Here is a 19,693-nt window from a genome sequence, read left to right as displayed (position 1 = left end):
CCTTCATTATATGAGAATAGATATATGATATATGAGAATAGATATATAGAATTCAATATATGACTATATGAGAATAGGCGACATTGACATTCAAGATATTCGTTGAAAAATTGAAAATGCATTTTTGTTTTGACTTTTCATTTGACACTGTGATTTGACAATTTTATTGGCATACCTACAATTGTGCCTACAACACAGAGTCTGTGCACAGAGTACCTTTTTATGCCTACAATGCATTGCTTTGATTTGAGGTTATATTAATATATTTATTTATATAATTTCCTAAACATATTTATACTTTGTAGGAGTCTCAAACGTAATCTGTTTTCTTACTCAACGATTAAATACTAGAGGAAACATTAATAATGTTTTATTTGGTTGGTTTAGGCTTAGGTGATGCTAAAGACATTACAGTAAAAGGTCTAGAGATAGTGAAAAAATGTGATAAAGTTCTTTTAGAAGGTTACACATCTATATTAACAGTCGGACATAAAGTATTGGTAAGTAAATACTTAATAAATGTAAAGATTTTTTGTTATGATCATAATATTACGGTATTAAAATTTTCTAAGCATTGGTTTATTCAAATGCATTATAAGGACTTATTTAAATAGGAGGAGTTTTATGGAAGACCCATAATAATTGCTGATCGAGAATTATGTGAAGGTAATATAGATGATTTCTTGAAAGAAGCAAAAGAAAGTGATATTGCTCTCCTTGTGGTGGGAGATCCGTTGGGAGCAACTACTCACACAGATATGTTGCTTCGTGCTAAACAGTTTAATGTAGAAACCCAGGTAAAAATAATAAAATAATCAGTATCCCTAATTACGGTTCCTGAGATATTCTGAGAATTATTGTTGAAAAAATTTACATAAATATTACTGACTTATTTAAATTCAGAATTACATCACATTTTATTATTACTATACTCAATAACTACTTGTATAAATATATAATACTTTTGAAAAACTTAAAAATAATGCTTATCTTTTAGATAATTCACAATGCTTCTATAATGAATGCTGTCAGTTGCTGTGGGTTACAGTTATACAATTTTGGTGAAACCATTTCAATACCTTATTGGACAGAAACATGGAAACCAGACAGCTTTTATGAAAAGATTGTTGGAAATTTTTCAAGAAACCTGCATACCCTTTGTCTTTTAGGTATACCTACTTAAAAAACTTGTTAAATGTAGAGAAATTAGTAATGTGTATTCATATGCCCTTTACACTATACAAACACAACATGTACATGATTCATAAGTATTGAATCCAATTCATATGAAACTTACTTAAAATTTTTGCCTATCAACTGAACGTTAACAAAATAGTTTAACTATCTTTCTTTTTTCATATTAAATATTAATGGTATAATGTTTTATTTTTAGATATAAAAGTGAAAGAACCTACTGAGGAGTCATTAACAAAAAAGGTTCGGCAGTATATGGATCCTAAATTTATGTCTGTCAAAGAAGCTGCAACACAATTAATACAGATAATAGAAAATAATCAAAACTCAGGTTGTTATCATACTTTTTTTAATAGAGACTATACATATCAAGGACTATAAATTTAATTCATAAGAAAGTGAACCATACATCAAGTATGTTAATATTAAAGAATATTAGTGAAAATATTTATTTTTAGACAATAATAAATAAGTAGTCACTGATACAATTTTAACTATTTATCTAAACTAGTGATATTTACCTTATCAAAATTAATTCAGACTTGGAGAAGGTCAGATAAACTTGAATGAAATTTATAAAGCTTCAGTATGTACATAATCAGAATGGCTCAATTTTTGAACTGATTGACATTATTATCTATTTATATTTGTTTACACTAAAATAAAACTTGCATGAACCCATAAAGATATGTGAATGAATTTTTTTTAATATTTTTCCGATCAACTTTAATGCTTCTTCATGATATTTAATAAATAACTTATCTTAAAAGTAAATTACATGATACATATTTGATGAATGTCAAAACTTTTTTTCCCTTTCTCTTAAAAAATAAAATGTTTAAATTTTCAGTAATCATGTTTAATTGTGTACATATTCTATTGGTGCAGGTATAACTAAAGATAGTTTAGCTGTTGGCTTATCGAGAGTGGGAGCTCCAGATCAAAGAATAGCAGCAATGAGTTTGGAAGAAATGCAAAATTATGAACTAGGGCCACCTTTACACAGCTTGGTGATTCCAGCTCCGAACCTTCACCCACTTGAACTAGATTATTTAGCTCAATTCAGACAATTTGTTTAACTTTTGAGTTATGCAGCAAGCAGACACTTAAACTAAAAATTACTTTATTCTTTATGATATGAAAATATTCAAAGATGAATCATGTTAAATATTACATTAAGGCTATTTAAATAAATATTTGATAAAATAATGTTATCATGTAGTTTTATTATTTACATTTAGAATTTAAATCATGATATAAACATTATCAATTGCTACAATAAGAAATAATAATATTCAATAAAATTAAAATTGGTCCACAAAGCTACCAAAAACTTTCTATGATACAATAGTGAAGAAAGACATGACATGAATAATTATGCAACATTATTAGCAATGTTTATATGCAAATTCGTTGCCTTTAAATCCCTTGTTGATATTGGGATACAAGTTTATATATCCGCATGTCAATCGCGTAAAAAAGCGCGTCTAATGCAATATGCTATATAATGTTACACTTATTTTTGTAGATCTTACTCCCGAATTGTTTAATTAAATCAATTTGAATTATAAACATTAATAAAAGGTACATTAATTATTATTATTTGGTCTAAGTTGCGCGTTAAATTACGAAATTAATAAAAAAAAAATATACACACAATACACAAACAACGGAATGTAAATGTACCTACTTAGGGTGCAATATAATATTACCACCGACAATGGTACATTTCTAATATTTCTAGTCATAACTGGAACATGGTGGGTCACATATCTATAATAATATATTAAAGGCATGGCTAATGTGTAATTTTACACTATATAACACTAGGACATATTTTAAACATTAAATAAGACAGTCTTTAAACTTACTTATTAGGGATACATACATGAACTTTATTAAATAATAATATATTAATAACTCGTGCTTTCTAGTCGTCAAGTGAGATTATTAAAATGATCTATATAATTAGACATAAATGGGAGTATTTAAACAGCAGAGACCTGTTGGTCTTCATCTTCGTCATCAGGTGTGTCATGATAGTAATCATAGGGTCGGGTCACGCCTTCGTGCGAATGCGCTCGACTTAAACGCTCAAGGCGAGCAACTTGAGCGGCCAACGTGTATGGCATTCTCGGGGGCGGAACCGGCCGCACGCAGCTAGCTGTCGTACAGGACCCATGCCCACTGTCACTTGAAGTCGCCGAACCCGTTTTTCTTAATGGCAAGTTTACTAAAGATGTCACACTGCTACTTTCAGCAGACAGGTCAACTGGCAACAGTGTTGGAGTATCTGAGTGTGATCGTTCATGTGCCGCTCGAGAACAGCAAATTCCTGGAACAGTACCGTCACGCCGATGTGTACAAGGCGAGGGTCCCGGCGGAGGAGGTCTCGGTTGGTGAGGTCGTGTTTTAGCAGGCTCAGAAAGAGCCAGAAGTTTTCTTACAGCTTGGGGTGATGCTGCTCCAAATTTATTTGCCCCAAAGCTCTTTTTACTTTCACTGGCTGATGATGCGCTGCTTGTTGTAGATAAAGATGGTGAAGGGTGTCGACGCCGAGGAATAGTAGGCGCGGGTCCCGAACCTTCACATTCCAATGACAAAGCATGAAGCCTGTCTTCATCAGTTTCAACATGCATGCGGTTTAAATATGCCTTTACACGTCTAACCATTTGGGCTTCTTCAAACATTTTTTTAGGATTAGGTACATTGGAAGATTTCTTTCTTCTTTTAACTGTTACTTGGCCTTGCTGAACACCAGTAGTTAACTGGTTTAAAGCAACCATAGCATTTGATGGTGGTTGTTTTCCTGATTCCAATAATGTTAGCAAATCATATGGTGCACTGCACATGTTTGTAAGAGTTTTTACTTCTTTAGCTATCATACGCAATTTCTCAAAATTAACCATACCTTCTACTTTTGTGTCATTTCCTTCATGAATAAATGTTAAATCTTTTCTTACCACAGGATAAAATGGTATAACTGGTGATCTACCTTGTTCAGCAGTTAATAGCTGTCTATATTTAGACATATTCCTTGATGGATCCATAAGAGTTTGCAAGTCAGAGAAAAGTTTGCTGTATTTGGTTGGTAATTTATCCCAAGTCATTCGCAATCTGGATACAGCCCCATGGCCTAAGCCAGATATAATTGCAAACATAGAATTGTAGTTCTTGCATTCCTTGCAATGTCTTGCAACTTTAATGAATTGTTTTATTATTCTTGAACGTCGCACAAGATTTTGCTCATTTACAACTTCTGTTACAACCCAAAACATTTCTTTATTAACTAAGCCTGCAAATTGTGATAACATTGGTGTGCCATATCTACTTTTTAATCCAAACAAATCATCTACATATTCAGTACTCTCAATTTGCCTGAAAATATAGAAATCTTGTAGTGTAAGTTGAACTGCCACTTCAACGGCATTAAGCTGCAGAAAATGGACTACACTTTCTCTCAGTAGTTCTGGAGCCATCTCATCAGGTACTAAAGTTTCACTTATACCATTTGTTTTTAAATAATATCTGGAGCTTAACCCAATTCTCTCAGCAAGGTTCTGTAATTGATCTGGAAGTCGGTGTTGCTTAATTATTCCTCCCTGAGCAACTGAAACTTCACAAAGGGAAAAATTGGAACTGGGTTCAGTTATTCCAAACTCACGTAATGCTAACATAACCACTTCCCTAGCAGTTGTTTCCTTGTGGGCCGGTAAATATTTGCAGGTTTGATCAGCTCTGTATACCTTTAATACATGTTCAGGATAATCAGAGGACTGATAATCATCATAGCAAATTGAGATAAGATCAGGATTACTGTGGGAGCTATAGAAAGAATTGCTTGTATTAGCCTTATTTAATGAATCTGTATTTGACAAAATACTGTCATCACTGTGGAGGCCATCTGTGATTGTGTTTTTGGGTAGTATATTCATTTTCATCAAAGCTTTGTGTAGTCTTTTCGGGCCTAATGTCATAAATCCTTTTTGTGGTTCTTTTTTCATTATCTGCTGGGGTTTTTTAGTAGGAGATTGAAAAATTGGTGTAAATGTAATTGGATCATCACTTAAAAGTTCAGCAGTTGATAGTCTTGCTCTAGGGTCTGTTTGCCACCTAGCCATGTTTGTAGCTCCTCTTTGTCTAGGTGAATTTTCTGGCATAAGAAGCATTTGCTTGAAAGCAAGGAAATTACTTTTGACAGTAATGCTAAGATGTGTTGAACCTGTTATTATTTCCATAGCTTTTGCATGGCTTACATGTTGGAATGATTGTCCATTAACTTCCAATATTTGATCTCCTCTTTTAAGACCAACATCTTCAGCTTTTGAATGCTTCTCTACTTTCAAAACAAATATTCCATATCCTCTTTCATATCCTCCAAGGATGGTAAAATTTAATGGTTCATCTCTTGTGGGGCGTGACAAAGTGACACTTCTAGTTCGTGCCTTTGCCGAACAAGCTATATTTAACAATCGCAATTGACTTTCCATCTTCTCGTGTTCTAAAGCCATTTCAAAGTTCTCCAAAAATTCCATCATATTTGGATCAGTTTCAAAGTCAGTGAAATGATTATTAACCCAGTAAAGAACCACTCTTGTAACTTTGTCTCGGACTGATGGTTCAGAGAACCAGGCAAGTAACTGTTTGGCAACTACTAAATGACTTTCAATGAAAGTCCTATGAGTCAAAAGAAAATCTTCCACATATGTTGAGTCTCTTGAGTTATCTTCAATGAGCTGCAACATCAACTGCTCTGGAGTTCCTCTAATAACTACTTGTCCATCTTGATGACCTGTTTCTCCAGCGGCACCCCTATATTCTGTTACCAGTACCACTACACCATTTTCATTTTCATGACGCTTTATATTTTCCTGGCCTTGATGCAAGATTCGATAATAATCAGTTTGAGTAACACAAACAAATTGGCAGTCATTACATCTAGTAGTCATTACTCCTCGGTGGTATAGTCTCTCCAGTGTGGCTTCAGCCATTCCAAAACTATCACCAACATTAAGATACTCTACTTCACCATTTGAATGTTCAATTCCAACATGTCCATTTATTAAGACTGACCATGAGTCATGTTCTTCTCCATCTTGCATGACAATTGTTTCAGCTTTTTCAACAACAGCAAATACCATTACAGCACACAGTGCTCTACGCACAGTCAAAGTCATGTTTGTAAATGCTTTCAAATGTTGAGTAAATTCAAGAAGAATCTCAATATCTTCTTCAGTTCTTTCACTAGGATCCTTTTCAAGACATTCTCTGACAGCATCCCTAACTGTCAGACTGTCCATACTTTCTTCTAAATCTTCCTCTTCATCAGAATCCACTATAGATTCTAGGAGACCTGACAAGTCTACCTCCATGTCCATATCTAGGGAACTGTGAACTGATGTCATTGTGTCACTGCCACTGTATGCAGAGCTTGTATCACTGGCGTTGGAGCACTTAAGAGTGTGGGGGTACAGCTCTGGACTGTGACGACCACCGCGCCCACCTCTCAACATTGTGAGGCTTCTATATGTCTTAGATGACTTGCAGCTCCTACAAAAGATTAAAGGACTTAATATACCACATACAAATTTGGGAAGGCAAGGCATATAATACTTGAGTATTTGTATTGTTTCTCTACATTAGTTATTGATATAATATATTAGTTTATTATTATAAAATTATATTGGGAGATTCATACAAAAAAAAAAAGAATTCAAATGTTTACAATAAATATTTATTTTGCCTTCCCAAAATACGTTGACAAAGGCTAGACAAAATACAAAAGCTGTACAATTTACATTGATTTTCTCTTATAAATAATAATGAGTCTACATGGACCATTCAGGTTCCATTTATATTGATAGCTGGTTAATATAATATCACCTGTTAAGTTAATAATCTCAACTTAAATACTGAATATTTGTATACGACAAACATGTTAAAGTATTATAACAAACCTTTTCAATTTCTATTTTATTTATTTTGCATTCATGGCGGAACTGTCAGAGCTTCCATGTTGCTTTCTAATTAGCTACGCCATTGGATAGGAACACCAGTTCAAATGTTTAACACTATACACTCGATTTGTTACACGAAATGTAGATATTCTAAAAACATATATCATTTATTACGAAAGCAAGCAAGACACCAAAATTTTAGAAAGCTACTTTCCAAACGTAGTACCTACACACCATAGACACAGATGTTTTAAAAATCGTTTTCATTCAAGAAATAATACAGATTAAACTATTGAATGAAAAAGTATTGTCAGTGATTGTGACCATAGACTAAAAATTTATTGAATTTTACCACAATGAAATAATTAAATATCATTAGCATTAATTTGATAATGTAAATGAGAAAGAAAACATAGCTTAAAATTATTTAACAAAAAAGTTAGAAAACTATCATGAAAGTTCAAATATTCTTATGTATTCAAATAAGCTTCACTCATTAATTTTAAAATTAATAATATTATATTATAGTATTTTAAATAGCAAGAAAAAATATTTTAAATCTGTATACTGAATAATCCCTAAATGATATACCTTGGATATACCTAATGTTGCTATAGACACAATATATTTATCAAATTAAATAATTCCCTTCCGTAAGCGATTCTGAAAGGGACTTCTTATTAAATATTTCTACATTTCGACAAAAACCAAATTGCGTTTATCACATAAAATTATTATATAATTTTTCTAGTTCATTGTGTAGTTTTTAGGAAATAATAAAGGTATTACTCTAAATAAGTATCTAAACTGATCATCTGAACATTTTTATATCTCCATCTATTTTCAGAAATAGGTACTTTTGAGTGCTGGCGTTTTCGCAGCAAAACCAGTGATGTTAATCTTATAACTAGATAGCTTTTTGTAAATTCATCGTTTTCGTTGCGAAAAAAGTCTAAAAAATCATATTTATCTTCGCGAAAGTGAACTTATCGAATATCATTTGTGATTTCCAATAAAATGCACCTTGTTTCACTGTCTAAGTCGAAACGGATGGTGAGCGATGGCGAGAATACGGTGATAGATTTTTGGTGTTAAAAATTGCTCTGTGTCATTGCCATATAAGTTTTCCATTATTTAAGAGCAAAAATAATTCCTTATTTTCGACGTTTTCCGTGTTCTTATAATTTAATCTTTACCCAAATTGACGATTATTGTGTGGAAATTAAGTTGTCATCGACTGACCGGCTGATATTACACGAGGCTTGTATGTATATGTGACTTCTACCTTTTGCTATTTGTGACACGCCTCAGAAAATAAATCTGATTTTGTGAATGAACTCGTTTTGTTTTGTTTTTGTGGTAATTTAGTGTTAAAGACGATTTTAAATTACGTAACTGTTGTGGAATCGTAAAAGTGTATAAAGGATGGCCTGAGTGTGACCACTCCATTACCGTCATGAGTGACGAAGGAATGTTTGTTTAGGCTTTAATATTTTGCTTCGACTTAACGAGGAGTACTCGTTCATCTCGTTAAATTGGCTGGATCATGAATCTATCAGCATTTAAACAAGATTTAAATTGATCGTTCTCGGCTTATCGTCATTACGGACTCTTTTATATTAGAAAAATGTCTTCGGGAACGTTTGTTGATAGAATTGACCCTTTCGCTAAGCGGTCTTTAAAGAAAAAGACCAAGAAGTCTCAAGGGTCTTCACGGTATCGTAATACGCAAGATGTGGAGTTGCAGGCATTGCCATTCCTAAAAGGTAAATATTACTGTGATTAACTACTTGTTTTTTTTTTGTATTATTTTGATTTACAAATTATTTACCATGTTAGTTATATTTATCTATGTCATTGAACTTATATATTTTTTAATTCTCTTTAAGTTCCCATTATCAATAAGATTTAAATTTGAATATATGTTTTGGCTGAACTTAATATATAAAAATTTGTTCAATACCTCAGAGATACCTTAATATTTTAACTTTAGAGTGATAATAATGATTGTTTGTTCACATTTTTTACTATTAGTATCAGTGGTAACTACTGCTGTTTTGTACAGGTGATATACAAATAGCCTTGCAAAAGAGACCTACTTTTAGCAGCAACTCTATAAATGGTATAATTTATGATCCTTACTATGGAACTTACTTAGTAAGATATTAAACTTATTCACATAAGTTTAAATAATGATAGATACAATAAGACTAAAATGCCAACAATAATTTGTTAATGATAATATTAATTTAGCTATTATGAGAATTAATGTAGTTTTAATATTTATAATTATGGTTCTAAGAAGACTGATCAGATCATTACCTGAACTGTGATTCTCCTAAAAAGGATTTTTTATAATTTCTCAAAATAAGGTAACCTAAATTTGATACAATTTCTTGTCTGGTGATAATATGGTTTATTACACTTGCTAACTTTTATTTTAATATGATCTCATCATTTATCTGATTTTCAATAAATATTTAAAATTAATGTTATGTATCATCAAACTAGCGGTGCCCTTTTACAGTACTCCAAAAGTGATAATGCGCATAGAATTCTTCATCACAGTTCGGTAACTGTCATATTCCCAGAGCGTCCGAAGACAATATGTATATAGAGTGGTTAAATGCATTTTCTTCATGCATAATTTAGTAAAATTTGTTTAGGCAAATGAAATACATTTTGGAAATACGACAATTAGCGAAGATTTGCATGCGCATTATTAATTTTGGAGTACTGTACCTGCATTGCTCTGCTCCTATTTGTCTTAGCGTGATGATATAAAATAGCCTATATGTTGACCCAACCTGTTAGTAATATTCATGTAAATTTGAACGGGTATATCCAATAAATAATCAATACTTTTTAAGTTTAGCCCTGAAATACATACAGACAAACAGACAAAACTTCTGAAAAATACATTTTTGGCATTACATATTGAATGTACATCACACCCCAAATATTCTTTAAAAAATAAATCCAATTTACAGTATTTTTTTTTTAATTTTATGATAAGTATATGTATGGATTTCTCATAAACATCATTTACATATTCTATATTATAGATATTTTACTCTTATTGTAAGTTAAATATAATTAAATTTATATATGTAATATAATATTGTGTATTGGTATGTGCAAACATGTCTCTCTATGTATGGGAGAACTTAGTTCACAATATAAGTAAATACATAGATCTCTGTTTGTATTAAGATTATGATTTGTGTTTACAGATGTTCCAAGTAGCGAACAAGAAGAACTATTTATCCGCAAGTTACGCCAGTGTTGTGTTGCATTTGACTTTATGGACCCTGTAGCAGACTTGAAGGGGAAAGAGATCAAGCGCGCTACTTTGAACGAGCTTGTCGAGTATATCACTGTTGGACGCGGGGTACTGACAGAACCTGTGTACCCAGAAATTATTAAAATGGTATAGTATATGCTTTTATAGATAAAATATTTTCTTTTTAGCGCCACTACAAATTTTACAAAATAAAATTATTAAAACCATTTTTAAATATCCCTTTTTAACTTCTACAAATAAAATCTACGACGATACTAAAATAATGAATTTAAAACAATTATACTTTTATAATACGTGTATGTTCATCCACAAAGCGCTACATAAAAACATAAATACAAATATAATATTCTCAACATCAAATCGCCACTATCCTAATAGACGAGCTAGCTATCTTGCCCTCCCGAAGATCCGAACGAATTATGGAAGGCGAACGGCAACATACGAAGGAGCACGTTTCTATAACGGATTGCCAAGCAAATTAAAAAGTGTAAACTCATTCATTGTATTCAAAAAACAATTAGCGAAACACATCCTGGAAGACCACACGCTCAAACTTTGAATGCAATGAATGAGTACCTAACCTAAACTTATGTTTATAGTATGTAACTTACTCTAAATTTTTATCTAACGAATGATATTTTTTATAAATACCTATGTTTAAAATTTAAGTTTCTCATGTAAGTGACTTTATGTCTTAATGGGAATAAATGTCTTTAAACCTTAAAACCTTAAACCTTTTTCTACTTCATGATTATTATGACTCAAGGTTAGATGTTAAATTGTATTATGAGGATCTTATTTATATGTAAGTTTGGACAGTGTAAACATATACTGGATTATGGTAACCTTGTTTCAAAATTTGCGTTAATTTATCTTTTAATTAAAAATTAAATTTACTTACTATTAAATCTACTACTAAATTACTATACAAATCGAATGAGAATAACTCAATATGTAGATAAGTGAATAACAATAAAAATGCCAAAGATTTATTTTATAATTATTACAAAATTATGGTCCTAATTTCTGTGTAAAAGATTGTGAAAGTGATCTTTAAATACATAATAAGTATGTCTTTTTTGAAAAATATTTAAAAGTCAACTTCTAACAGTTTATTGAGTGTTATCAGCCATATGTGTGTATTTGATGACCTTTGACCAAATCTTATGTACATTATGTTGACAGTACATACAATTTGTACTGGAAACTTTCTGAAGCAAAACCTTCTGAATAATGCTAGAATATTAATTTAGCTCTTGTAGGGAATAATTAATTTAGCACCGTAAATGGCTAAACATATTAATTAAAATTTATCATTTTAAAATTTAAAGCAAGTAATTTTTTATTTTTTTATTTATGTGACCAAATATAAGATGCATCTGTGAACTGATTTTATTTTCATGCAATACATATTTTTTGAGCAGAATATTTAATATTAAATTATGATTATTTATTTTTATAGATATTATTGTCTACAGTCTGCACCATCAATTTAATATCATTAATCTAAATAATAAATTAAGAAATGATATCCCAGTATGAAACTGATTGTGATATTTTGAAGTTTGAACCACAAGAGAGGAACTTACCATGCCATGATCCAATTATTTTGTGATTAATATAACATAAACTGTTAAAAAATCTTACATCTTTTAATAGTTTGAAGTTAAGCAATAATGTGTTTAGTGTTGAAAAAAATCATGCGTGATTAGTACCTGATACTTGTGAATTTTTTTGGTATTATATTAACACTAAAATTTGTTGTTTAAATTCATTTCCTAGATATCGGCGAACTTGTTCCGTACTCTACCGCCAAGCGACAATCCCGACTTCGATCCGGAAGAAGACGATCCCACTCTGGAGGCTTCCTGGCCCCACCTTCAAGTAGTCTACGAGTTCTTTTTGCGCTTCCTTGAATCTACTGACTTTCAACCAACTATTGGGAAGAAGGTCATTGACCAGAAATTTGTGTTGCAGGTATTTATTTGTTCTTTTGTTTGTATAAATAAATATTAACCATTTTATTGTGTTGAATTGGTGTTACACCTACTAAATTAATCTATCATATAAAGTAGAATAGGTACCAACACTGAATTTAAACACTTTTTGTACACAGTAATATCATAGTATTTTATTGATAATTAAGTATTAGCATCACATTTTTTTATGTAAAGTGGAATATAATAAAGTGGTATATGTACTTAAAAATTCATTAAAATAAGAAAATTAGACATCATTTTGTATTTATATTCTTTAATTTTTGAAATATTTTTTATTTATACATGCTTCACAACAATCTTACAGCTATGTAGTATGAAAATATTTTAAATAATTTTGCCCTAATTTATTTTTCTATACAACAAATAGCTCAAGCCTACTTATTACAGTAGAAAAAAAAAAGGTTTTGCACTTAACTAACTTATAGTGATGTTATCAAACTAAGATACATTTCAATCTCTACAGTTTTTTTTTTAAATTGGCTTGTCAAATGAAATAGAGAGAAGTGGATGTTCTTGGTGTTTCTGGTTGAATTATAAGTAATTCTACACTTTTTCCCTGTAAATAATAATATGATTTCAATATTTACTATTGTTCTTTTTTGGAATGTGTTGTCAATGCAATTGAATGATTTAGGTCTTTATCAAATAGAGCATATCAATAATGAGAAAGTACTTGAATAATATTCTATTGAAAATTATTATTGTTGTGGCCGTAAACGAATAGCTTGCATAATCTAACATTCTAGGTAGTAAGATTTTTATTTTTGAAGTGAAATTAATAAAGCTTCATTACAGAATAGTCGAAAAAGATTATTTTCATTCATATCATCCATTTATCTTAAAATTTAATATTCTGTAACAAACTAAAATTGCTTGTCTTGAGTGATGTCTGTTTCAATATCTTGTAAAAAATAATGACGAATAAAAGAACTAGTACATGAGCAAAGAGTAGGTACCTACAATTCTTTTGTCCTCCTATCAATACATAATCATATGTAATCAAATAATCAGTCTGTTAGCCATTTAACCACTTTGACTGATCAAGAATATTCATGTTTGTTTCAATGTATTTAAAAGAGTACAATAATAAAAACAAAGATTAGGTGCGATTATATACACGTCATATGAAGCATGAAATATTTAAACATATTCTTTGGTAGTTAGAAAAGAGGGGAAATAATTACATTTTCCCTGTTGGTATTTACAACTATAAATAACATTGGGTTAGGAAGGACATTTTAAAATTCCAATAGGAATTACGTTTTATACCAGTTGTGTTGTTCTTTTTTTGTTTATCCACGAAAGAAGTAAAGATTAGTAGAAGTATTGAAATTGTTACTTTTTTCCAATTTATTTTAACAAGATACATTTAAATTTTATTTTTTCATATTTTATAAAACATTACAGTGAGCTAACTTCAGAACTAAACGCTCAATTTATTTATCGTTTATAGACAAATGAAGCTAATTTATTTTAATGCATGTATGTACTTGAAAAATTTTTAAATACTGATTTTTTATTTCGTTTAAAGCTTTTAGATTTGTTCGATTCCGAAGATCCGCGTGAGCGTGATTTTTTGAAAACTGTGCTCCACCGTATCTACGGAAAGTTCTTGGGTCTACGAGCTTTTATACGAAAACAAATCAACAATATATTCCTGAGATTCGTTTACGAAACTGAGCATTTCAATGGCGTGGGTGAACTTCTAGAAATACTGGGAAGGTAAGCATACACAGGGCCATAAAATCAATTGATGGAAATAGTAAATTATCAAAAACTAGTTATATGCTGAGTAAAACTGATTCATGCAGCTAATGGTATAAATGAAATGAGGATTGAAATATGGTATGGAAATATGTATGGCAAATGGCTGTTTAACAGTAAGCTGAACTACACGTGAGCTACGGGTGCAAAGCCACTATAGAATGAATATCCACCGTTTTTTTAATTTATTTTTGACCTCATTAAAAAAAAAGTGATTCTCAATTCGATAGCATTTTTAATGATTATTTTTTTTTATAAGCTGGTGTTTTCGGTTATATGTAGTTGTGACTAGACAATCTGGAACACGGTTTAGTTTTTTGTTAAATAATATTTTTTTACGTTTTAATTATATTCTAACCGCCGCCCTCGCGTTCCAGTATAATAAACGGGTTCGCTCTGCCGCTGAAGAGCGAGCACAAACAGTTCCTGGTGAAGGTGCTGCTGCCGCTGCACAAGGTGAAGTGCCTGTCGCTGTACCACGCGCAGCTCGCGTACTGCGTGGTGCAGTTCATTGAGAAGGACGCCACGCTCACCGAGCCGGTCGTGCGCGGCCTGCTCAAGTTCTGGCCGAAGACTTGCTCCCAGAAGGAGGTATGCCACTATCACTACATAGTATAAAACAAAGTCGCTTTCTCTGTCCCTATATCTCTATCCCTATGTATGTAAAATATTTTATTGATACAGTGGTTCTCGAGGAAGGTTTTAGTATACAATTTTAAATACGTTTTAGACTAAGCGGACGAAGCCGCGTTATATAAAACAAGCGGTCCGCCCCGGCTTCGCCCGTGGTACATTTTTACGTTTTCTCTACATAACAACCATCCTCGTACTTCAAGGAATATAATAAAAAAAGAATTATCGAAATCGGTCCACCCGTTCTCGCGTGATGCCGTGACCAAGGAAAACGGGTTAAATTTTTATATATATAAGATTAAGGGAAATTTATTGAAGTCGTTTTGATGTTAAGTATTTTTTACATACTTACTCAGTGTATGAAAATCTATAAGTCTCTTCGAGCCTAGTACTGCAACGGTGGAAAACCCTGTAATACTAGCTAATATGTAAAATGTTTAACCCGCAATCCTCCAATAAATGGGCTATCCAACAATTAATTTACTAATCAGGCTAGTAGTTCCCGGGTTAACATGTTCAAGAAAACAAACCAACTCAACAAACAGATTATAAATTCATACATATATGTATGAATTATATTCTGTAACAGTTGACATGAATTGAAAATTCATTATTGGAGTTAAAATGAATACATGAAAGCGAATAATAGATATAAAATAGCAAGGCGCCAGTTGTATCTAACGCGGTAGGTATGATTGGGCGATAGGATTGTTTGTTGGGTTATACTTTTAACGTTTAAGTATATCTTATTCATATTAAAATCTCGTGTCGCGGTTATCACAAAATTAAAGAACAGATATTGATATACTCTTGTCTTTAACCCATTGAGCCCCGAGCGGCCCGATCGGACCACGACACAATAGATTTTCTATTGTGTCTGTGATTCCGGGGGCTGAGTTATTCTGGTCTATAATAAAAGACAGGATAGTTTTATTTCAGTGATAAATGGATATTGGTTATTGTATGATGTAGAGCTGGGCCCTATATTATACTTATTATAATTACTAGCTGTGCCGCGCGTTTTCACCCGCGTGGCTCCGCTCCTGTTGATCTTAGCGTGATAATATAATAGCCTATATTACTCGTGGATAATGTAGCTTTCGAATGGTGAAAGAATTTTTAAAATCGGTCCAATAGTTTATGAGCCTATTCATTACAATCAAACAAACAAAGTTTTCCTCCTTATAACATTATATATTATAAATTATAATACATATTATAATTATAAATGATTGATAATAATTAGAGACGGAAACTAAATAAATATATGTCTAGATTATAATATCCACTTCAATCAATCAACTAGAATAGATTCGATTATTTATTCCAGTTGAAAGATTGTATCAAATCAATGAAAACAATGAGAAAAATGGGATATGAATGATATACTTGTGCCCACAAATTCGTTTATGCTTGCTTAGAATGGAATAGAATAGGGAATAAACTAATGTTTACAGACAGGTGTGATGACACTTGCAAATAGTCAGTGGATATTAGTCACAGTCGTCCAATTTTTTATTTATTACTTAAGCAGTTCAGAATTCAGAATTTATTTAGTAGATGGACAGAGTACTTTGTCATACTTTTGTGGTTTTTCAATTTTGTATATTATTTATTCACTAGCTGCTCCGCGTGGTTTCACCCCCGTGGCTCCACTCCTGTTGGTCGTAGCGTGATGATATATGGCCTATAACCTTCCTCGATAAATGGGCTATCTAACACCGAAAGAATTTTTCAAGTCGGACCAGTAGTTCCCGAGATTAGCGCGTTCAAACAAACAAACTCTTCAGCTTTATAATATTAGTATAGATAATACTCCATATTCTTTTGACTATTTTTCGAGTACTCAATTTTCTTTTTCATCTACTCAATTCTTTAGTGTAAATGCGTTTTACATTTTACATAATATGTAAATACATAATTTTTACATAATGTATTATAGTATATGTTTAAAATATTTCAAAAAAAGATAAACGTTCAAAAATATCTCAATAATACCGTCAAATGCATACAGATTATATGATAAAGAAATATTATGTATTATGAGAAGTATAGGTTAATGTAGATGGAATAGTAGATTAGAAGAAGTAGTGAAATCGGTGCGATGACGCCATTCTGTTTACAGTGAGGCAGTAACATAATATGCATGTGACTTATATTGTTCGAGTATTAATATGTATAAGGCATAAGCTATCCATAATGAATATAGACAAAAGGTTAATACTGAAAATGTATTTTAATAATATTTGCAAGGATAGCACTTGTCCCTTAGTAATTTTTCAAACAAAAGTATTTGATTGAGTTTTCTTTAGAACAGTTTAACTCATTTCCATTATAGGCGTAGTATATCCAACGGTTAAGGACACTGATTTTAATACAAAAGGTGTTAAAAATAAAAGAGCGCATACAAATTTCTGTGTTTTTTTTTTTCATCTTCTTTATATGTATTATATTGCTATTGATAAGCAATGAAAAAGCAAATCTTGAAAACGTACTTAAGCTACGTACATCGTAAATCCAAAAAGGTTTGACGACATGTGTGTGATTCTATTAACTTGCCTTTATATAAGCTTGCCATATATATCAACTAGCTTACCGCCCGCGGCTTCGCCCGCTTTCTCTAAAACAATTTGAGATTTAAACTATCCTATCTCTCAAGTTGGATCGAACTGCACATGGTGTGCGAATTTTATTATAATCGGTTAAGTGGTTTCGGAGTCCATTGAGGACAAACATTGTGACACGAGATTTATATATATTAATTAAAGATATTAAGTACTGATTGCAATTCATTATTTTGGTAACATTGATTTTATTTTGTTTTACATTTTCGATTTTAATATTTTATAATAATGACATGGGTATTTTGTTATAAGGTGATGTTCCTGGGTGAGATTGAAGAGATTTTGGATGTTATCGAGCCTGCACAATTCGTCAAAATACAAGAGCCGCTGTTTAGACAGATAGCCAAATGTGTGTCCAGTCCTCACTTCCAGGTAAATAAACGACATTTTTTGTTATTTGATTTAAAAATTACATTTTAACATACAGTTGACAATTTTAACATACTATGTTTCCGTAACTTGAAATCAAGCACCTGTTTTGCAATGTAGACTATACAGTATATTTTTTTCGATAAATAAAATGAATGCTTATATTCATTTGACATCTTTTGTTTGCAATTTCTCTTTATTTTCTCTTAATCTTATATTCGCATTAGAATTATCTCCAATATTACTGTTAGTTATGCGGAGGTATTGATAGTGCTGATAATATCTTATCATAATAGTATTATCTGATATTATATACTTCTTATACACAAAACTTCAATAATTCAATAGTTCACATACTACCTATGGCTTATTGTTAATACTAGCTGTGCCGCGCGGTTTCACCCGCGTGGCTTCGCTCCTGTTTGTCTAATATTGATAATATCTAGCCTATATTACTCATGGATAACGTAGCTTTCGAATGGTGAAAGAATTTTTAAAATCGGTCCAGTAGTTCATGAGCCTATTCATTACAATCAAACAAACAAACAAAGTTTTCCTCTTTATAATATTAGTGTAGATAAATAAATACAACATTTTCTTAACACAACATGTATGTAATTTTTATTATAAATATTAATTTGTTTATGCTAAGAAAATGTAATTACTTTTGATGTGTGTATTCACATTTAGAACTTTCAATATTTTTTCTACCATAAGAATCTACAGACTTCATGTCTTGACCAACAGATTATTACACTATTATCAAAATTGTTTTTCTGTATACTCTTATGGAAATAGTCATTTACATAACATAATATAAATGCTTATACCGACAAATTAATAGCTAAAATAAAATTCTGTTTTATTGTAATTTTTGCAGGTTGCCGAAAGAGCATTATATTTTTGGAACGGCGAATATATATTGTCATTGATCGAAGAGAACATTCAAGTTATAATGCCAATAATGTTCCCTGCGCTGTATCGGATGAGCAAGGAACACTGGAACCCAACAATAATTACCTTAATTTACAACGTGCTAAAAACATTTATGGAAATGAATCCCAAGCTCTTCGATGAGCTCACTACTAGCTACAAAGCAGAACGGCAAAAGTAAGTTTTAGTTTAATATTTATTTTGATGAACAATATTTTTTATTGTAGTAAAAAATATATTTTCTTCTGTGCTTCAAAGGAATCTAAATTATTAAAATACGTACGTGATTTAAATCGTATAAGAAAGAAAGAAAAACATTTAATCCAACACACTTATATAAAAATAAAGTTTGGAGAAATACCAAAGTGCACGACTCATAATGCTTATCGGGTATAAATGTGATCGTTGATCCACAGAGAGAAGAAGCGCGAGAAGGAGCGCGACGAGCTGTGGAAGCGGCTGGGCGAGATGGAGATCAGCCACAAGCAGCAGCAGGCGGCCGTCGGCGCCGCGGTCGCCAAGTGATGGCGAACCTCCCTCTGCTAGATAATGCGATCACTTTTATTTTCTCTTTATATTTTCTATTCGATTACATTTTCGTTAATGACTTTATTAATTTTTATACCTCTCGCGAACGGTTCGCTCGGGCGGAGCCGCCCGCCGGCTGGGCATGGGGGGCCGCTCGCGACCCGCTGGCAGCCCGCCGGTCGGGCGCCGGGGGGCCGCCTGCGACCCGCTGGCAGCCCGCCGGTCGGGCGCCGGGGGGCCGCCCGCGACCCGCCGGCAGCCCGCCGGCCCGGCGCTGGGGGCCGCTTGCGACCCGCCGGCCCGGCGCCGGGGGCCGCTTGCGACCCGCCCCCCGCCCGCTCGTCGCTCCCGGCCCGCCCCGGCTCGCTCGGCTCCGCTCTCGTCGTC

General features: G+C 32.3%; 3 protein-coding genes across 3 annotated transcripts; 2 read left to right on the top strand and 1 right to left on the bottom strand.

Moving 5' to 3' along the window:
* Window positions 1-212: 212 nt before the first annotated feature.
* Window positions 213-2,273, top strand: LOC123699964 (diphthine methyl ester synthase). The gene is made up of 5 exons (XM_045647023.1): window positions 213-500; window positions 615-797; window positions 998-1,169; window positions 1,394-1,525; window positions 2,083-2,273. Exons 1-5 carry the CDS (start codon window positions 366-368, stop codon window positions 2,271-2,273), a joined length of 813 nt encoding a protein of 270 aa, XP_045502979.1. The 5' UTR covers window positions 213-365.
* Window positions 1,527-7,408, bottom strand: LOC123699947 (rap guanine nucleotide exchange factor 2). The gene is made up of 2 exons (XM_045646997.1): window positions 7,152-7,408; window positions 1,527-6,744 (listed from the first exon to the last, which is right to left on the bottom strand). The coding sequence occupies exon 2, from the start codon at window positions 6,705-6,707 to the stop codon at window positions 3,183-3,185; it is 3,525 nt and encodes a 1,174-aa protein (XP_045502953.1). The 5' UTR covers window positions 6,708-6,744; window positions 7,152-7,408; the 3' UTR covers window positions 1,527-3,182.
* Window positions 7,409-7,989: 581 nt separating this feature from the next.
* On the top strand, window positions 7,990-19,479 carry LOC123699955 (serine/threonine-protein phosphatase 2A 56 kDa regulatory subunit epsilon isoform-like). The gene is made up of 8 exons (XM_045647013.1): window positions 7,990-8,917; window positions 10,385-10,581; window positions 12,238-12,432; window positions 13,987-14,177; window positions 14,597-14,810; window positions 17,729-17,848; window positions 18,726-18,955; window positions 19,195-19,479. The coding sequence occupies exons 1-8, from the start codon at window positions 8,779-8,781 to the stop codon at window positions 19,301-19,303; spliced, it is 1,395 nt and encodes a 464-aa protein (XP_045502969.1). The 5' UTR covers window positions 7,990-8,778; the 3' UTR covers window positions 19,304-19,479.
* Window positions 19,480-19,693: the final 214 nt, after the last annotated feature.

Source organism: Colias croceus, chromosome 18 (genome assembly GCF_905220415.1).
Source record: "Colias croceus chromosome 18, ilColCroc2.1".
Classification (NCBI taxonomy): Eukaryota; Metazoa; Arthropoda; class Insecta; order Lepidoptera; family Pieridae; genus Colias; species Colias croceus.
This window is presented reverse-complemented; position numbering and strand designations above follow the sequence as displayed.

Bases quoted from the DNA above. Each gene is read 5' to 3' on its own strand.
- LOC123699964 (XM_045647023.1), top strand. From the start codon at position 366: ATGTTTTATTTGGTTGGTTTAGGCTTAGGTGATGCTAAAGACATTACA. The intron at 501-614 runs GTAAGTAAATAC...TTATTTAAATAG, and splicing joins CAGTCGGACATAAAGTATTG to GAGGAGTTTTATGGAAGACC. The intron at 798-997 runs GTAAAAATAATA...CTTATCTTTTAG, and splicing joins AGTTTAATGTAGAAACCCAG to ATAATTCACAATGCTTCTAT.
- LOC123699947 (XM_045646997.1), bottom strand. From the start codon at position 6,707: ATGTTGAGAGGTGGGCGCGGTGGTCGTCACAGTCCAGAGCTGTACCCC.
- LOC123699955 (XM_045647013.1), top strand. From the start codon at position 8,779: ATGTCTTCGGGAACGTTTGTTGATAGAATTGACCCTTTCGCTAAGCGG. The intron at 12,433-13,986 runs GTATTTATTTGT...TTTCGTTTAAAG, and splicing joins ACCAGAAATTTGTGTTGCAG to CTTTTAGATTTGTTCGATTC. The intron at 17,849-18,725 runs GTAAATAAACGA...TAATTTTTGCAG, and splicing joins TGTCCAGTCCTCACTTCCAG to GTTGCCGAAAGAGCATTATA.